Below are 15966 nucleotides of genomic sequence, written 5' to 3' on the forward strand. Positions count from 1 at the left end.
CTGCGGCAGGGTACACGTGTATGAGATTGTCTGTGACAGGGTACGTATGTATGAGAGTGTCTGTGACAGTGTACGTGTGTGTGAGAGTGTCTGCGGCAAGGTTCACGTGTGTGAGAGTGTCTGTGACAGTGTACGTATGTATGAGAGTGTCTGTGACAGTGTACGTATTTATGAGGGTGTCTGCGACAGGGTACGTGTGTGCGAGAATGTCTGCGACAGGGTACGTTTGTATGAGAGTGTCTGTGACAGGGTACGTATGTATGAGAGTGTCTGTGACAGTGTACGTGTGTGTGAGAGTGTCTGTGACAGTGTATGTTTGTATGAGACTTTCTGTGACAGGGTACGTATGTATGAGAGTGTCTGCGGCAGGGTACGTGTGTGTGAGAGTGTCTGCGGCAGGGTTCGCGTGTATGAGAGTGTCTGTGACAGTGTACGTATGTATGAGAGTGTCTGTGACAGGGTACGTGTATGTGAGAGTGTCTGTGGCAGGGTTCACGTGTATGAGATTGTCTGTGACAGGGTACGTATGTATGAGAGTGTCTGTGACAGTGTACGTGTGTGTGAGAGTGTCTGCGGCAAGGTTCACGTGTGTGAGAGTGTCTGTGACAGTGTACGTTTGTATGAGAGTGTCTGTGACAGTGTACGTGTGTGTCAGAGTGTCTGCGGCAGGGTACGTGTGAGTCAGAGTGTCTGCGACAGGGTACTTGTGTGTCAGAGTGTCTGCGACAGGGTACGCGTGTATGAAAGTGTCTGTGACAGTGTACGTATTTATGAGGGTGTCTGCGACAGGGTACGTGTGTGCGAGAATGTCTGCGACAGGGTACGTGTGTGTGAGAGTATCTACGGCAGGGTACGTGTGTATGAGAGTGTCTGTGACAGTGTCCGTATGTATGAGAGTGTCTGCGACAGGGTACGTATGTATGAGATTGTCTGCGGCAGGGTTCACGTGTGTGAGAGTGTCTGTGACAGTGTATGTATGTACGAGAGTGTCTGAGACAGGGTACGTGTGTGTGAGAGTGTTTGTGACAGGGTACGTATGTATGAGAGTGTCTGACAGGGTACGTATGTATTAGAGTGTCTGTGACAGTGTACGTATGTATGAGAGTGTCTGTGACAGTGTACGTGTGTGTGAGAGTGTCTGCGTGAGGGTACGTATGCATGAGAGTGTCTGTGACAGGGTACGTATGTATTAGAGTGTCTGTGACAGTGTACGTATGTATTAGAGTGTCTGTGACAGTGTACGTATGTATGAGAGTGTCTGTGACAGTGTACGTGTGTGTGAGAGTGTCTGCGTGAGGGCACGTATGTATGAGAGTGTCTGTGACAGGGTACGTATGTATTAGAGTGTCTGTGACAGTGTACGTATGTATGAGAGTGTCTGTGACAGTGTACGTGTGTGCGAGAGTGTCTGCGGCAGGGTTCACGTGTATGAGAGTGTTTGTAACAGGGTAGGTATGTATGAGAGTGTCTGCGGCAGGGTTTACGTGTGTGAGAGTGTCTGTGACAGGGTACGTATGTATGAGTGTGTCTGCGGCAGGGTTCACGTGTGTGAGAGTGTCTGCGACAGGGTACATGTGTGTGAAAGTGTCTGCGGCAGGGTACGCGTGTATGAGAGTGTCTGTGACAGTGTACGTATGTATGAGAGGGTCTGTGACAGGGTACGTGTGTGTGAGAGTGTCTGTCACAGAGTACGTATGTATGAGAGTGTCTGAGACAGGGTACGTGTGTGTGAGAGTGTTTGTGACAGGGTACGTGTGTGTGAGAGTGTCTGTGACAGTGTACGTCTGTGTGAGAGTGTCTACGGCAGGGTACATGTGTGTGAGAGTGTCTGCGGCAGGGTTCGCGTGTATGAGAGTGTCTGTGACAGTGTACGTATGTATGAGAGTGTCTGTGACAGGGTACGTGTATGTGAGAGTGTCTGTGGCAGGGTTCACGTGTGTGAGAGTTTCTGCGACAGGGTACGTGTGTGTGAGAGTGTCTGCGGCAGGGTACGCGTGTATGAGAGTGTCTGTAACAGTGTACGTATGTGTGAGAGTGTCTGTGACAGTGTACGTGTGAGTGAGAGTGTCTGCGGCAGGGTACACGTGTATGAGATTGTCTGTGACAGGGTACGTATGTTTGCGAGTGTCTGCGGCAAGGTTCACGTGTGTGAGAGTGTCTGTGACAGTGTACGTTTGTGTGAGAGTGTCTGTGACAGTGTACGTGTGTGTCAGAGTGTCTGCGGCAAGGTACGTGTGTGTCAGAGTGTCTGCGACAGGGTACTTGTGTGTGAGAGTGTCTGTGGCAGGGTACGCGTGTATGAAAGTGTCTGTGACAGTGTACGTATGTATGAGAGTGTCTGCGACAGGGTTCACGTGTGCGAGAGTGTTTGCGACAGGGTACGTGTGTGTGAGAGTATCTGCGACAGGGTACGCGTGTTTGAGAGTGTCTGCGACAGGGTACGTATGTATGAGAGTGTCTGCGACAGGGTACGTATGTATTAGAGTGTCTGTGACAGTGTACGTGTGTGAGAGAGTGTTTGCGGCAGGGCACGCGTGTATGAGAGTGTCTGTGACAGGGTACGTATGTATGAGAGTGTCTGCGGCAGGGTTCACGTGTGTGAGAGTGTCTGTGACAGTGTATGTATGTATGAGAGTGTCTGAGATAGGGTACGTGTGTGTGAGAGTGTTTGTGACAGGGTACGTATGTATGAGAGTGTCTGACAGGGTACGTATGTATTAGAGTGTCTGTGACAGTGTACGTATGTATGAGAGTGTCTGTGACAGTGTACGTGTGTGTGAGAGTGTCTGCGTCAGGGTACGTATGTATGAGAGTGTCTGTGACAGGGTACGTATGTATTAGAGTGTCTGTGACAGTGTACGTATGTATGAGAGTGTCTGTGACAGGGTACGTATGTATTAGAGTGTCTGTGACAGTGTACGTATGTATGAGAGTGTCTGTGACAGTGTACGTGTGTGTGAGAGTGTCTGTGACCGTGTACGTATGTATGAGAGTGCCTGTGACAGTGTACGTGTGTGTGAGAGTGTCTGCGGCAGGGTACGTATGTATGAGAGTGTCTGTGACAGGGTACGTATGTATGAGAGTGTCTGTGACAGTGTACGTGTATGTGAGAGTGTCTGTGACAGTGTATGTTTGTATGAGACTTTCTGTGACAGGGTACGTATGTATTAGAGTGTCTGTGACAGTGTACGTGTGTGTGAGAGTGTCTGCGGCAGGGTACACGTGTATCAGAGTGTTTGTGAGAGCGTACATATGTATGAGAGTGTCTGCGGCAGGGTTCACGTGTGTGAGAGTGTCTTTTACAGTGTATGTATGTATGAGAGTGTCTGAGACAAGGTACGTGTGTGTGAGAATGTTTGTGACAGTGTTCGTGTGTGTGAGAGTGTCTGCGGCAGGGTACGCGTGTATGAGAGTGTCTGTGACAGGGTACGTATGTATTAGAGTGTCTGCGACAGGGTACGTGTGTGTGAGAGTGTCTGCGGCAGGGTTCACGTGTGTGAGAGTGTCTGTGACAAGGTACGTGTGTGTGAAAGTGTCTGCGACTGGGTACTTGTGTGTGAGAGTGTCTGCGGCAGGGTTCACGTGTGTGAGAGTGTCTGTGACAGTGTACGTTTGTATGAGAGTGTCTGTGACAGTGTACGTGTGTGTCAGAGTGTCTGCGGCAGGGTACGTGTGTGTGAGAGTGTCTGCGACAGGGTACTTGTGTGTGAGAGTGTCTGTGGCAGGGTACGCGTGTATGAAAGTGTCTGTGACAGTGTACGTATTTATGAGGGTGTCTGCGACAGGGTACGTGTGTGTGAGAGTATCTGCGACAGGGTACGCGTGTATGAGAGTGTCTGTGACAGTGTACGTATGTGTGAGAGTGTCTGTGACAGTGTACGTGTGAGTGAGAGTGTCTGCGGCAGGGTACACGTGTATGAGATTGTCTGTGACAGGGTACGTATGTTTGCGAGTGTCTGCGGCAAGGTTCACGTGTGTGAGAGTGTCTGTGACAGTGTACGTTTGTGTGAGAGTGTCTGTGACAGTGTACGTATGTATGAGAGTGTCTGACAGGGTACGTATGTATTAGAGTGTCTGTGACAGTGTACGTATGTATGAGAGTGTCTGTGACAGTGTACGTGTGTGTGAGAGTGTCTGCGTCAGGGTACGTATGTATGAGAGTGTCTGTGACAGGGTACGTATGTATTAGAGTGTCTGTGACAGTGTACGTATGTATGAGAGTGTCTGTGACAGGGTACGTATGTATTAGAGTGTCTGTGACAGTGTACGTATGTATGAGAGTGTCTGTGACAGTGTACGTGTGTGTGAGAGTGTCTGTGACCGTGTACGTATGTATGAGAGTGCCTGTGACAGTGTACGTGTGTGTGAGAGTGTCTGCGGCAGGGTACGTATGTATGAGAGTGTCTGTGACAGGGTACGTATGTATGAGAGTGTCTGTGACAGTGTACGTGTGTGTGAGAGTGTCTGTGACAGTGTATGTTTGTATGAGACTTTCTGTGACAGGGTACGTATGTATTAGAGTGTCTGTGACAGTGTACGTGTGTGTGAGAGTGTCTGCGGCAGGGTACACGTGTATCAGAGTGTTTGTGAGAGCGTACATATGTATGAGAGTGTCTGCGGCAGGGTTCACGTGTGTGAGAGTGTCTTTTACAGTGTATGTATGTATGAGAGTGTCTGAGACAAGGTACGTGTGTGTGAGAATGTTTGTGACAGTGTTCGTGTGTGTGAGAGTGTCTGCGGCAGGGTACGCGTGTATGAGAGTGTCTGTGACAGGGTACGTATGTATTAGAGTGTCTGCGACAGGGTACGTGTGTGTGAGAGTGTCTGCGGCAGGGTTCACGTGTGTGAGAGTGTCTGTGACAAGGTACGTGTGTGTGAAAGTGTCTGCGACTGGGTACTTGTGTGTGAGAGTGTCTGCGGCAGGGTTCACGTGTGTGAGAGTGTCTGTGACAGTGTACGTGTGTGTCAGAGTGTCTGCGGCAGGGTACGTGTGTGTGAGAGTGTCTGCGACAGGGTACTTGTGTGTGAGAGTGTCTGTGGCAGGGTACGCGTGTATGAAAGTGTCTGTGACAGTGTACGTATTTATGAGGGTGTCTGCGACAGGGTACGTGTGTGTGAGAGTATCTGCGACAGGGTACGCGTGTATGAGAGTGTCTGTGACAGTGTACGTATGTATGAGAGTGTCTGTGACAGTGTACGTGTGTGTGAGAGTGTCTGTGACAGTGTATGTTTGTATGAGACTTTCTGTGACAGGGTACGTATGTATTAGAGTGTCTGTGACAGTGTACGTGTGTGTGAGAGTGTCTGCGGCAGGGTACACGTGTATCAGAGTGTTTGTGACAGCGTACATATGTATGAGAGTGTCTGACAGGGTACGTGTGTGTGAGAGTGTCTGTGACAGGGTACGCGTGTGTGAGAGTGTCTGTGGCAGGGTACGTGTGTATGAGAGTGTCTGTGGCAGGGTACGTGTGTATGAGAGTGTCTGTGACAGGGTACACGTGTGTGAGAGTGTCTGTGACACCCCACCCCCAGTGCATTAGGTGACCTGCCCCACCCAGAGGCACAGGGGAAAAGAACCACTCCCCCAAACTAGGGGCTAGTGGAAGTGGCAGGACTGGGGGGCGAGTGAAGTCAGTATTTAATGTGAGGAGTCGTAGAGGGGAGAGGAAAAGAAAAGGAGAAAAATGCAAAGAAGGAAAAATACAAAAACAGGATTGTATTTATATATGATGATTGTGGATGATAGGAGCCATAATTGTCAAAAAGAAATTAGTAATTAAGTAACTTATTATACATATACCTTGCTCAAAAAAATTAAAGGAACACTTTGAAAACACAACAGATATCAATGGGGAAAAAATCATGCTGGATAATGTGTTAGGAACGAAAGGATGCCATATCGTTTGATGGAAATGAAATTATCAACCTACAGAGGGCTGAATTCAAAGACACCCCGAAAATCAAAGTGAAAAATGATGCAGCAGGCTAGTCCATTTTGCTGAAATTTCATTACAGTAACTCAGAATCATACTCAGTAGTTTGTATGGCCCCCACATGGTTGTATGCATGCCTAACAATGTCGGGGCATGGTCCTAATGAGACCACACATGGTGTCCTGGGGGATCTCCTCTCAGATCTGGACCAGGGTATCACTGAGCTTCTGGACAGTCTGAGGTGCAACCTGGTGGCATCGGATGGACGAAACATAATGTCCCAGAGGTGTTATATTGGATTTAGGTCAGGCGAGCATGGGGGGCAGTCAATGGTATCAATTCCTTCATCCTCCAGGGACTGCCTACGTGCTCTTGCCACATGAGTCTGGGCATTGTCGTGCACCAGGAGGAACCCAGGACCCACTGCACCAGCATAGGCTCTGACAGTGGGTTCAAGGATTTAATCCTGATACCTAATGGCAGTCAAGGTGCCGTTGTCTATCCTGTAGAGGACTGTGCGTCCCTCCATGGATATGCCTCCCCAGACCATCACTGACCAACCACGAAAGCGGTCATGCTGAACAATGCTGCAGGCAGCATAACGTTCTCCATGGCTTCTCCAGACCCTTTCACGTCTGTCACATGTGCTCAGGGTGAACCTGCTCTCATCTGTGAAAAGCACAGGGCACCAGTGGCAGAACTGCAAATTCTGGTATTCTATGGCAAATACCAATCAAGCTCCATAGTGCTGGGCAGTGAGCACAGGGCCCACTAGAGGACGTTGGGCCCTCAAGCCAACCTCATGAAGTCTATCTCTGACCAAACAATCAGAAACATTCACACCAGTGGCCTGATGGAGGTCATTTTGTAGGGCTCCAGCAGTGTTCATCCTGTTCCTCCTTGCACAAAGGAGCAGATGCTGGTCCTGCTGATGGGTTAAGGACCTTCTACAGCCCTGTCCAGCTCTCCTTGAGTATCTGCCTGTCTCTTGGAATCTCCTCCATGCCCTTGAGATTGTCCTGGGAGACACAGCAAACCTTCTGGCAATGGCACGTATTGATGTGCCATCCTGGAGGAGTTGGAATACCTGTGCAACCTCTGTAGGCTCCAGGTATCGCCTCATGCTACCAGTAGTGACACTGACCGTCACCAAATGCAAAACTAGTGAAAAACCCGTCAGAAAAGATGAAGAGGGAAAAATGCATGTGTCCATACATACACAGACACACTTTCATACATATCTGTAATGATTGAAACATTACATGAATCTAACAGAAATAAAAATAATTAATAAAAACAACAGCAAAAAAGTAAGAAGGGGGGGACACTGAGGTAGCTTTTATCCACAAAATATTTTGCTACAAACATCAGCAAACATACAAACAACCCGAATTCCAGAAAAGTTCTTAAAATTTGAATGAAATGACAACTAAAACACTTTCAAATCACATGAGCCTATATTTTATTCACAACAGAACATAGATAATATAACAAATGTTCAAACTGGGAAATTGTAGACCTTTATTCAGTAAATGAGCTCATTTAAAATTTGATGCCTGCTACATGTCCCAAAAAAGTCGGTACAGGGACAACAAATGGCTGAAAAAGCAAGAAAGTTTAAAAAGACTCAGCTGGGAGAACATCTAGCAACTAATTAAGTTAATTGATAACAGGTCTGTAACCTGATTAGCATTAAAAGGGATGTCAGAGAGGCGGAGTCTCTCAGAAGTAAAGATGGGCAGAGGCTTTCCAATCTGTGTAAGAGTGTATAAAAAGATTGTGGGATACTGTAAAAACAATGTTCCTCAACGTGAAATTGCAAAGGATTTGCAAATCTCATCATCCATCAAAAAATTTGAGAAAATCTGGAGATATCTCTGTGCGTAAAGAACAAGGCCAAAGACCTGTATTGGATGCCCGTGGTCTTTGGGCCCTCAGACGACTCCGCATCACTCATCGGCATGATTGTGTCAATGACATTACTAAATAGGCTCAGGAATACTTCCAGAAACCACAGTCGGTAAACAGAATCAGCGCCGTCGTGTCCTGTGGGCCAAGACTCATTTGAAAATGACTGTTTCAAAGAGGGAAAGTGTTCTATGGGGGCATGGTGGTGCAGTGGTTAGCACTGTTGCCTCACACCTCTGGGACCCGGGTGCTAGTGTCTGCCTGGGTCACATGTGTGCGGAGTTTGCATGTTCTCCCCATGTCGTCGTGGGGTTTCCTCTAGGTACTCCGGTTTCCCCCCACAGTCCAAAAACATGCTGAGGCTACACATGCTGGCCCCTCATCCTGAGTTGTTCCCTGCCTCGTGCCCATTGCTTCTAGGATAGGCTCCGGACCCCCGCGACCCAGTAGGATAAGCGGTTTGGAAAATGGATGGATGGATATACTCCCCTCCAGAGGACGTCTGTTTCATGGAAGGCCTTGTGTATTTCAGCAGGACAATGCAAAACCACAGAAGAGAACAGAAGAAGAGTCCGGGTGCTGAATTGGCCTGCCTGCAGTCCAGATCTTTCAACTACAGAGAACATAATTACCTGTGACACCCATGGTGCAATGTGAGAGGGTATACAGGCAAACAGAGCATGCAGATAATTATTTGTGACACCCATGGTGCACTGTGAGCAGGTATACAGGCCAACAGAACATGCAGATAATTATCTGTGACACCCATTGTACACTGTGAGCAGGTATACAGGCCAACAGAACATGCAGTTAATTATCTGTGACACCCATGGTGCACTGTGAGCAGGTATACTGGCCAACAGAGCATGCAGATAATTATCTGTGACACCCATGGTACACTGTGAGCAGGTATGCGGGCCCACAGAGCATGCAGATAATTATCTGTGACACCCATGGAGCACTGTGAACAGGTATTCAGGCCATCAGAGCATGCGGAAAATTATCTGTGACACCCATTGTACACTGTAAGCAGGTATACAGGCCCGCAGAGCATGCAGATAACTATCTGTGACACTCAAGGAGCACTGTGTGCAGGTATACAGGCCATCAGAGCATGCAGAAAATTCTGTGACACCCATGGAGCACTGTGAGCAGGTATACAGGCCATCAGAGCATGCAGATAATTATATGTGACACCCATTGTACACTGTGAGCAGGTATACAGGCCCACAGAGCATGCAGATAATTATCTGTGACACCCACTGTACACTGTGAGCAGGTATACAGGCCAACAGAGCATGCAGATAATTATCTGTGACACCCATGGTGCACTGTGAGCAGGTATACAGGCCAACAGAGCATGCAGATAATTATCTGTGACACCCATTGTACACTGTGAGCAGGTATACAGGCCCACAGAGCATGAGGATAATTATCTGTGACACCCATGGAGCACTGGGAGCAGGTATACAGACCAACAGAACATGTTCATAATTATCTGTGACAGGCACGGTGCACTGTGAACAGGTATACAGGCCAACAGAACATGCAGATAATTATCTGTGACACCCATGCTACATTCTGAGCAGGTATACGGGCCCACAGAGCATGAGGATAATTATCTGTGACACCCATGGAGCACTGGGAGCAGGTATACAGGCCATCAGGGCATGCAGAAAATTATCTGTGACACCCATGGAGCACTGGGAGCAGGTATACAGGCCATCAGGGCATGCAGAAAATTATCTGTGACACCCATTGTACATGTGTAAACAGGTATACAGGCCCGCAGAGCATGCAAATAATTATCTGTGACACTCATGGAGCACTGTGAACAGGTATACAGGACCACATAGCATGCAAATAATTATCTGTGACACTCATGGAGCACTGTGAGCAGGTATACAGGCCCACAGAGCATGCAGATAATTATCTGTGACACTCATGGAGCACTGTGAGCAGGTATACAGGCCAACAGAGCATGAAGATAATTATCTGTGACACCCATGGTGCACTGTGAGCAGGTATACAGACCAACAGAGCATGTTCATAATTATCTGTGACAGGCACGGTGCACTGTGAACAGGTAGACGGGCCCACAGAGCATGCAGATAATTATCTGTGATGCTCATGGTACATTGTGAGCAGGTATACAGGACCACAGAGCATGACGATAATTATCTGTGACACCCATGGTGCACTGTGAGCAGGTATACAGGCCAACAGAGCATGCAGATAATTATCTGTGACAGCCATGGTGCACTGTGAGCAGGTATACAGACCAACAGAACATGTTCATAATTATCTGTGACAGGCACGGTGCACTGTGAACAGGTAGACGGGCCCACAGAGCATGCAGATAATTATCTGTGACGCTCATGGTACATTGTGAGCAGGTATACGGGCCCACAGAGCATGCAGATAATTATCTGTGGCACCCATGGTGCACTGTGAGCGGGTATACAGGCCAACAGAGCATGCAGATAATTATCTGTGACAGCCATGGTGCACTTTGAGCAGGTATACAGGCCAACAGAGCATGCAAATAATTATCTGTGACACCCATGGTACATTGTGAGCAGGTATACAGGCCAACAGAGCATGCAGATAATTATCTGTGACAGCCATGGTGCACTGTGAGAGGGTATACAGGCCAACAGAGCATGCAGATAATTATCTGTGACAGCCATGGTGCACTGTGAGAGGGTATACAGGCCAACAGAGCATGCAGATAATTATCTGTGACACCCATGGTGCACTGTGAACAGGTATACAGGCCCACAGAGCATGCAGATAATTATCTGTGACACCCACTGTACACTGTGAGCAGGTAAACAGGCCAACAGAACGTGCAGATAATTATCTGTGACACCCATGGTGCACTGTGAGCAGGTATACAGGCCAACAGAACATGCAGATAATTATCTGTGACACCCATTGTAGACTGTGAGCAGGTGTACAGGCCAACGGAGCATGCAGTTAATTATCTGTGACACCCATGGTGCACTGTGAGCAGGTATACTGGGCAACAGAGCATGCAGATAATTATTTGTGACACCCATGGTACACTGTGAGCAGGTATGCGGGCCCACAGAGCATGCAGATAATTATCTGTGACACCCATGGAGCACTGTGAACAGGTATACAGGCCATCAGAGCATGCGGAAAATTATCTGTGACACCCATTGTACACTGTAAGCAGGTATACAGGCCCGCAGAGCATGCAGATAATTATCTGTGCCACTCATGGAGCACTGTGTGCAGGTATACAGGCCATCAGAGCATGCAGAATATTCTGTGACACCCATGGAGCACTGTGAGCAGGTATACAGGCCATCAGAGCATGCAGAAAATTATCTGTGACACCCATGCTACACTGTGAGCAGGTATACGGGCCCACAGAGCATGAGGATAATTATCTGTGACAGCCATGGTGCACTGTGAGGAGGTTTACAGGCCAACAGAGCATGCAGATAATTATCTGTGACAGCCATGGTGCACTGTGAGAGGGTATACAGGCCAACAGAGCATGTTCATGATTATCTGTGACACGCACGGTGCACTGTGAGAGGGTATACAGGCCAACAGAGCATGTTCATAATTATCTGTGACACGCATGGTGCACTGTGAACAGGTAGACGGGCCCACAGAGCATGCAGATAATTATCTGTGGCACCCATGGTGCACTGTGAGTGGGTATACAGGCCAACAGAGGATGCAGATAATTATCTGTGATAGCCATGGTGCACTGTGAGAAGGTATACAGGCCAACAGAGCATGCAAATAATTATCTGTGACACCCATGGTACATTGTGAGCAGGTATACAGGCCAACAGAGCATGCAGATAATTATCTGTGACCCCCATGGAGCACTGTGAGCAGGTATACAGGCCAACAGAGCATGTAGATAATTATCTGTGACACCCATGGTGCACTGTGAGCAGGTAAACAGGCCAACAGAGCATGCAGATAATTATCTGTGACAGCCATGGTGCACTGTGAGCAGGTACACAGACCAACCGAGCATGTTCATAATTATCTGTGACACCCATGGTGCACTGTGAGCAGGTATACAGGCCCACAGAGCATGCAGATAATTATCTGTGACACCCATGGTGCACTGTGAGCAGGTATACAGGCCAACAGAGCATGTAGATAATTATCTGTGACACCCATGGTGCACTGTGAGCAGGTATACAGGCCCACAGAGCATGCAGATAATTATTTGCGACACCCGTAGTGCATTGTGAGCAGGCATATAGCATACAGACAATTATCTGTGACACCCATGGTGCACTGTGAACAGGTATACCAGCCAATAGAGCATCCAGATAATTATTTGTGACACCCGTAGTGCACTGTGAGCAGGTATACAGGCCAAGAGAGCATGAAGATAATTATCTGTGACACCCATTGTACACTGTGAACAGGTATACAGGCCAAGAGAGCATGCAGATAATTATCTGTGACACCCATGGTGCACTGTGTGCAGGTATACAGGCCAACAGAGCATGCAGATAATTATCTGTGACAGCCATGGTGCACTGTGAGCAGGTATACCGACCAACAGAGCATGTTCATAATTATCTGTGACACGCACGGTGCACTGTGAACAGGTAGACGGGCCCACAGAGCATGTAGATAATTATCTGTGACGCTCATGGTACATTGTGAGCAGGTATACGGGCCCACAGAGCATGCAGATAATTATTTGTGACAGCCATGGTCCACTGTGAGCAGGTATACAGGCCAACAGAGCATGCAGATAATTATCTGTGACACCCATAGTGCACTGTGAACAGGTATACAGGCCAACAGAGCATGCAGATAATTATCTGTGACACCCATGGTGCACTGTGAGCAGGTATACAGGCCAACAGAGCATGTAGATAATTATCTGTGACACCCATGGTGCACTGTGAGCAGGTATACAGGCCCACAGAGCATGCAGATAATTATCTGTGACACCCATGGTGCACTGTGAGCAGGCATACAGCATACAGACAATTATCTGTGACACCCATGGTGCACTGTGAACAGGTATACCAGCCAATAGAGCATCCAGATAATTATTTGTGACACCCGTAGTGCACTGTGAGCAGGTATACAGGCCAAGAGAGCATGAAGATAATTATCTGTGACACCCATTGTACACTGTGAACAGGTATACAGGCCAAGAGAGCATGCAGATAATTATCTGTGACACCCATTGTACATTGTGAACAGGTATACAGGCCCTCAGAGCATGCAGATAATTATCTGTGAGTCGTTTCTGCATCTAATGATTTAATCATGGTTTTAGTATGGGTATGCTGAGCAGTATTGACTAAATTAAATAATCTATGGATGTTGTCTGAGGCATGTCTGGTCTTGATGAAATCTGTCTGATCATGATGGATTGTAGTAGGAATGACTGTAACTGAGTGGCAAGAGGTTTCGTAATGATTTTCAAGTCTGTATTTATGAGTGAGAGTGGTGGGTAACTGGAGGGTTGTGTTGGGTCTCTATCAGGTCTCAATAACACTGTAATGGTCGCTGCACTCATATTTAATGGGATTTGTGATGCGTGTTTAATTTCTCTTACCAGTCTATTGAAGAGTGGAGATAATATGCCCCAAAAATGTGTATAGATTTCTGCAGGGTAACCATCCGGTCTGGCGATTGGTTGTTAGGCATTTGGTTGAGGACCTTATGGAATTCTTCTGATGTTAATGGTGCATCAAGCAGAGGTGGAGATGTCAGGTCCAGGGAGTACAAATCCAGACCAAGATTTTGTTTCAACAAACCAGTTGAGTCTCTGTGACTGTGACTCTTTATATTCATCTGGTTGGTTGAAACAAAATCTTGGTCTGGATTTGTACTCTCTGGACCTGAAATCTCCACCTCTGGTGTCAAGGGCATCTGCTGTTTCATTGGTTAATATGGGTAAGTCTAGATTATTTAAAAATGATTCTATATCAGCTGGATCTGGTTCTTATTCTGAGAAGTATAGGTTCTTATAAAATGTTCAGAAGATATTGTTAATTTTGCATGACTATTGAAATATTTATTAGAGGAGTCACTTTTGCTTAAAATTAATGCTTGTAATGGTCAGGTGATCTTATTTATTGTGGATTTTTTTCCATCTTCCTGCAGACTGTCAGGCTGTAGAGTCACAGAAGAAGGCTGTTCTTCCCTGGCTTCAGCTCTGAGGTCAAACCCCTCACACCTGAGAGAGCTGGATCTGAGCTACAATGACCCAGGAGACTCAGGAGTGAAGCTGCTCTCTGCTGTACTGGAGGATCCCAGCTGTAAACTGGAGAAGCTGCAGTGAGTACAGAGTGTGTGTCTGACAGGCTACAGATACTTATGCATGTATGTGAAGAAGAGGCACCAATAAATAAATGGATACAGCAGTAGTACTATGTCATTCTGCTTCTCCTATAGTGTGGATCACGGGGGAGAGTGCAGGACCAGACCAGGCTTACAGAAATGTAAGTGTGTTTGCATGTTTTTATTAATAATACCATTAATACTATGTTATGGTTGTATTCACACAATTGTTGTGATGAGTGTGGCTTTTTGCACAGTGTGTAGATGGATTTCCATGTTTGTGTTTAGGTGAGTTTCGTGTCATTTTAGACAACATCCAAACGAGAAACAAAATATCAGAATCATCACCAAAAACACTATCAATTCATTTAATCATTTTAAAAAATATTTTTTACAAATGCTTTACAGCTGCTCATATTGTCTTCGTGTTTGTGTGGGAGTGTAGGATGGTTAAATATATTCTGAATTAGTTATACATCTTTAATTTCACAAAAAAAGAATCCTTTGCATTTGTTCTTTTTGCAGATGCCATTAGTGTATGTGTTTTCTGTGTAAGATTCGTTAGTATTGTCCTAAGACGGCAGCCGTAGGCAGTGACACCGGACTCTCTCAAATGCAAAATGTGAATTTGCATTTTTACAGGGTAGCTCTGTAACACTTATTAATATTCATGAGAGAATATTACTGATTGGTCACTGAATCCCTTAAACCAGGGGAGTCCAAATCCAGTCCTGGAGGGCCAGAGTCCTGCACATTTTTGGGTTTCCCCTCATTTAACACACCTGATTCAACTCCTTGTGCTAATAACCACACAGCTCTTGTGCTGAATTATTTATGGTGGAACAGGGACAGAACTTTGCTGCACAGGGTACCGGCCCCCCAGGACTGGATTTGGACACCCCTGCTTTAGGTAGAAGAAACAGGCAGCACAAGTCGATGTTAACTGGCCAATGAAGTAGTGCCCCTCTCATAAATATTAATCAGCTAGCCAATCGTGTAGGGCTTCACTCATGAATATTAAAAAGTTCTCCTGATCCACGGTGCTAAAAGAAATTAGCACCCGGGACACACTGGATGGACCCCGGTTCGAGTCTCCGCCTGGGTCACATGAGTGTGGAGTTTGCATGTTCTCCCATGTCGTCGTGGGGTTTCCTCCGGGTACTCCGGTTTCCCCCCACAGTCCAAAAACATGTTGAAGCTAATTGGAGTTGCTAAATTGCCCGTAGGTGTGCATGTGAGAGTGAATGGTGTGTGAGTGTGCCCTGCGATGGGCTGGCCCCCCATCCTGGGTTGTTCCCTGCCTCCGGGATAGGCTCCGGAACCCCCGCGACCCAGTAGGATAAGCGGTTTGGACAATGGATGGAGGGATGGACACACTGGATGTGCGGCGGAAAATATCAAATTTAATTTTGGCGCCCATGTTAACAGATTAGAGCAGCCGCTTGCGTGCGCAAGATGCGGGGCTCACGCCTCGCGGCAGTGGCGCAGCATCTACAGTCACGCGTGCGGTAAGCGGTTCTCTATGGAAGCGTATTGCATTCATCTGGGAAAAAATCAATTCTGTTTTTCCGAATTAATGAGATAATAATCCCGTTTTTCAGAGCAATATTTTTCTGAATTGATGAGAACCTTCCTGTTTTTCATGATGCACGATCTGTGTAGTTTAATCCGCTTTTATTGATGGTTTGTAGACGGTATTATCATTAGTTTGCCGGCTTTCCACCCCGCTTGACACTGCAGTGTTTCTCCCGGATCAGTAGATACAGTCTGACATGCTTCACGGAAATAAGCCGATGCATGTGAAATGCATTCA

The 15966-nt window shown here is 47.0% G+C and overlaps 2 protein-coding genes across 2 annotated transcripts in view; one reads left to right on the top strand and one right to left on the bottom strand.

Annotated features, from left to right (window-relative positions):
* Nucleotides 1–15966, bottom strand: part of LOC125721991 (E3 ubiquitin/ISG15 ligase TRIM25-like) — a 162884-nt gene that overhangs the window by 89837 nt on the left and 57081 nt on the right. The gene's annotated exons all lie outside the window — the stretch shown is intronic.
* Nucleotides 1–15966, top strand: part of LOC125722026 (NLR family CARD domain-containing protein 3-like) — a 65658-nt gene that overhangs the window by 48616 nt on the left and 1076 nt on the right. Inside the window, exons 9-10 of the mRNA XM_048998275.1 lie at nucleotides 13977–14150; nucleotides 14268–14314. Of these exons, the coding sequence (XP_048854232.1) occupies nucleotides 13977–14150; nucleotides 14268–14314 (221 nt within the window). The remainder of the gene's footprint in view (nucleotides 1–13976; nucleotides 14151–14267; nucleotides 14315–15966) is intronic.

This window comes from Brienomyrus brachyistius, unplaced genomic scaffold (genome assembly GCF_023856365.1).
Source record: "Brienomyrus brachyistius isolate T26 unplaced genomic scaffold, BBRACH_0.4 scaffold36, whole genome shotgun sequence".
In the NCBI taxonomy this organism is placed as follows: Eukaryota; Metazoa; Chordata; class Actinopteri; order Osteoglossiformes; family Mormyridae; genus Brienomyrus; species Brienomyrus brachyistius.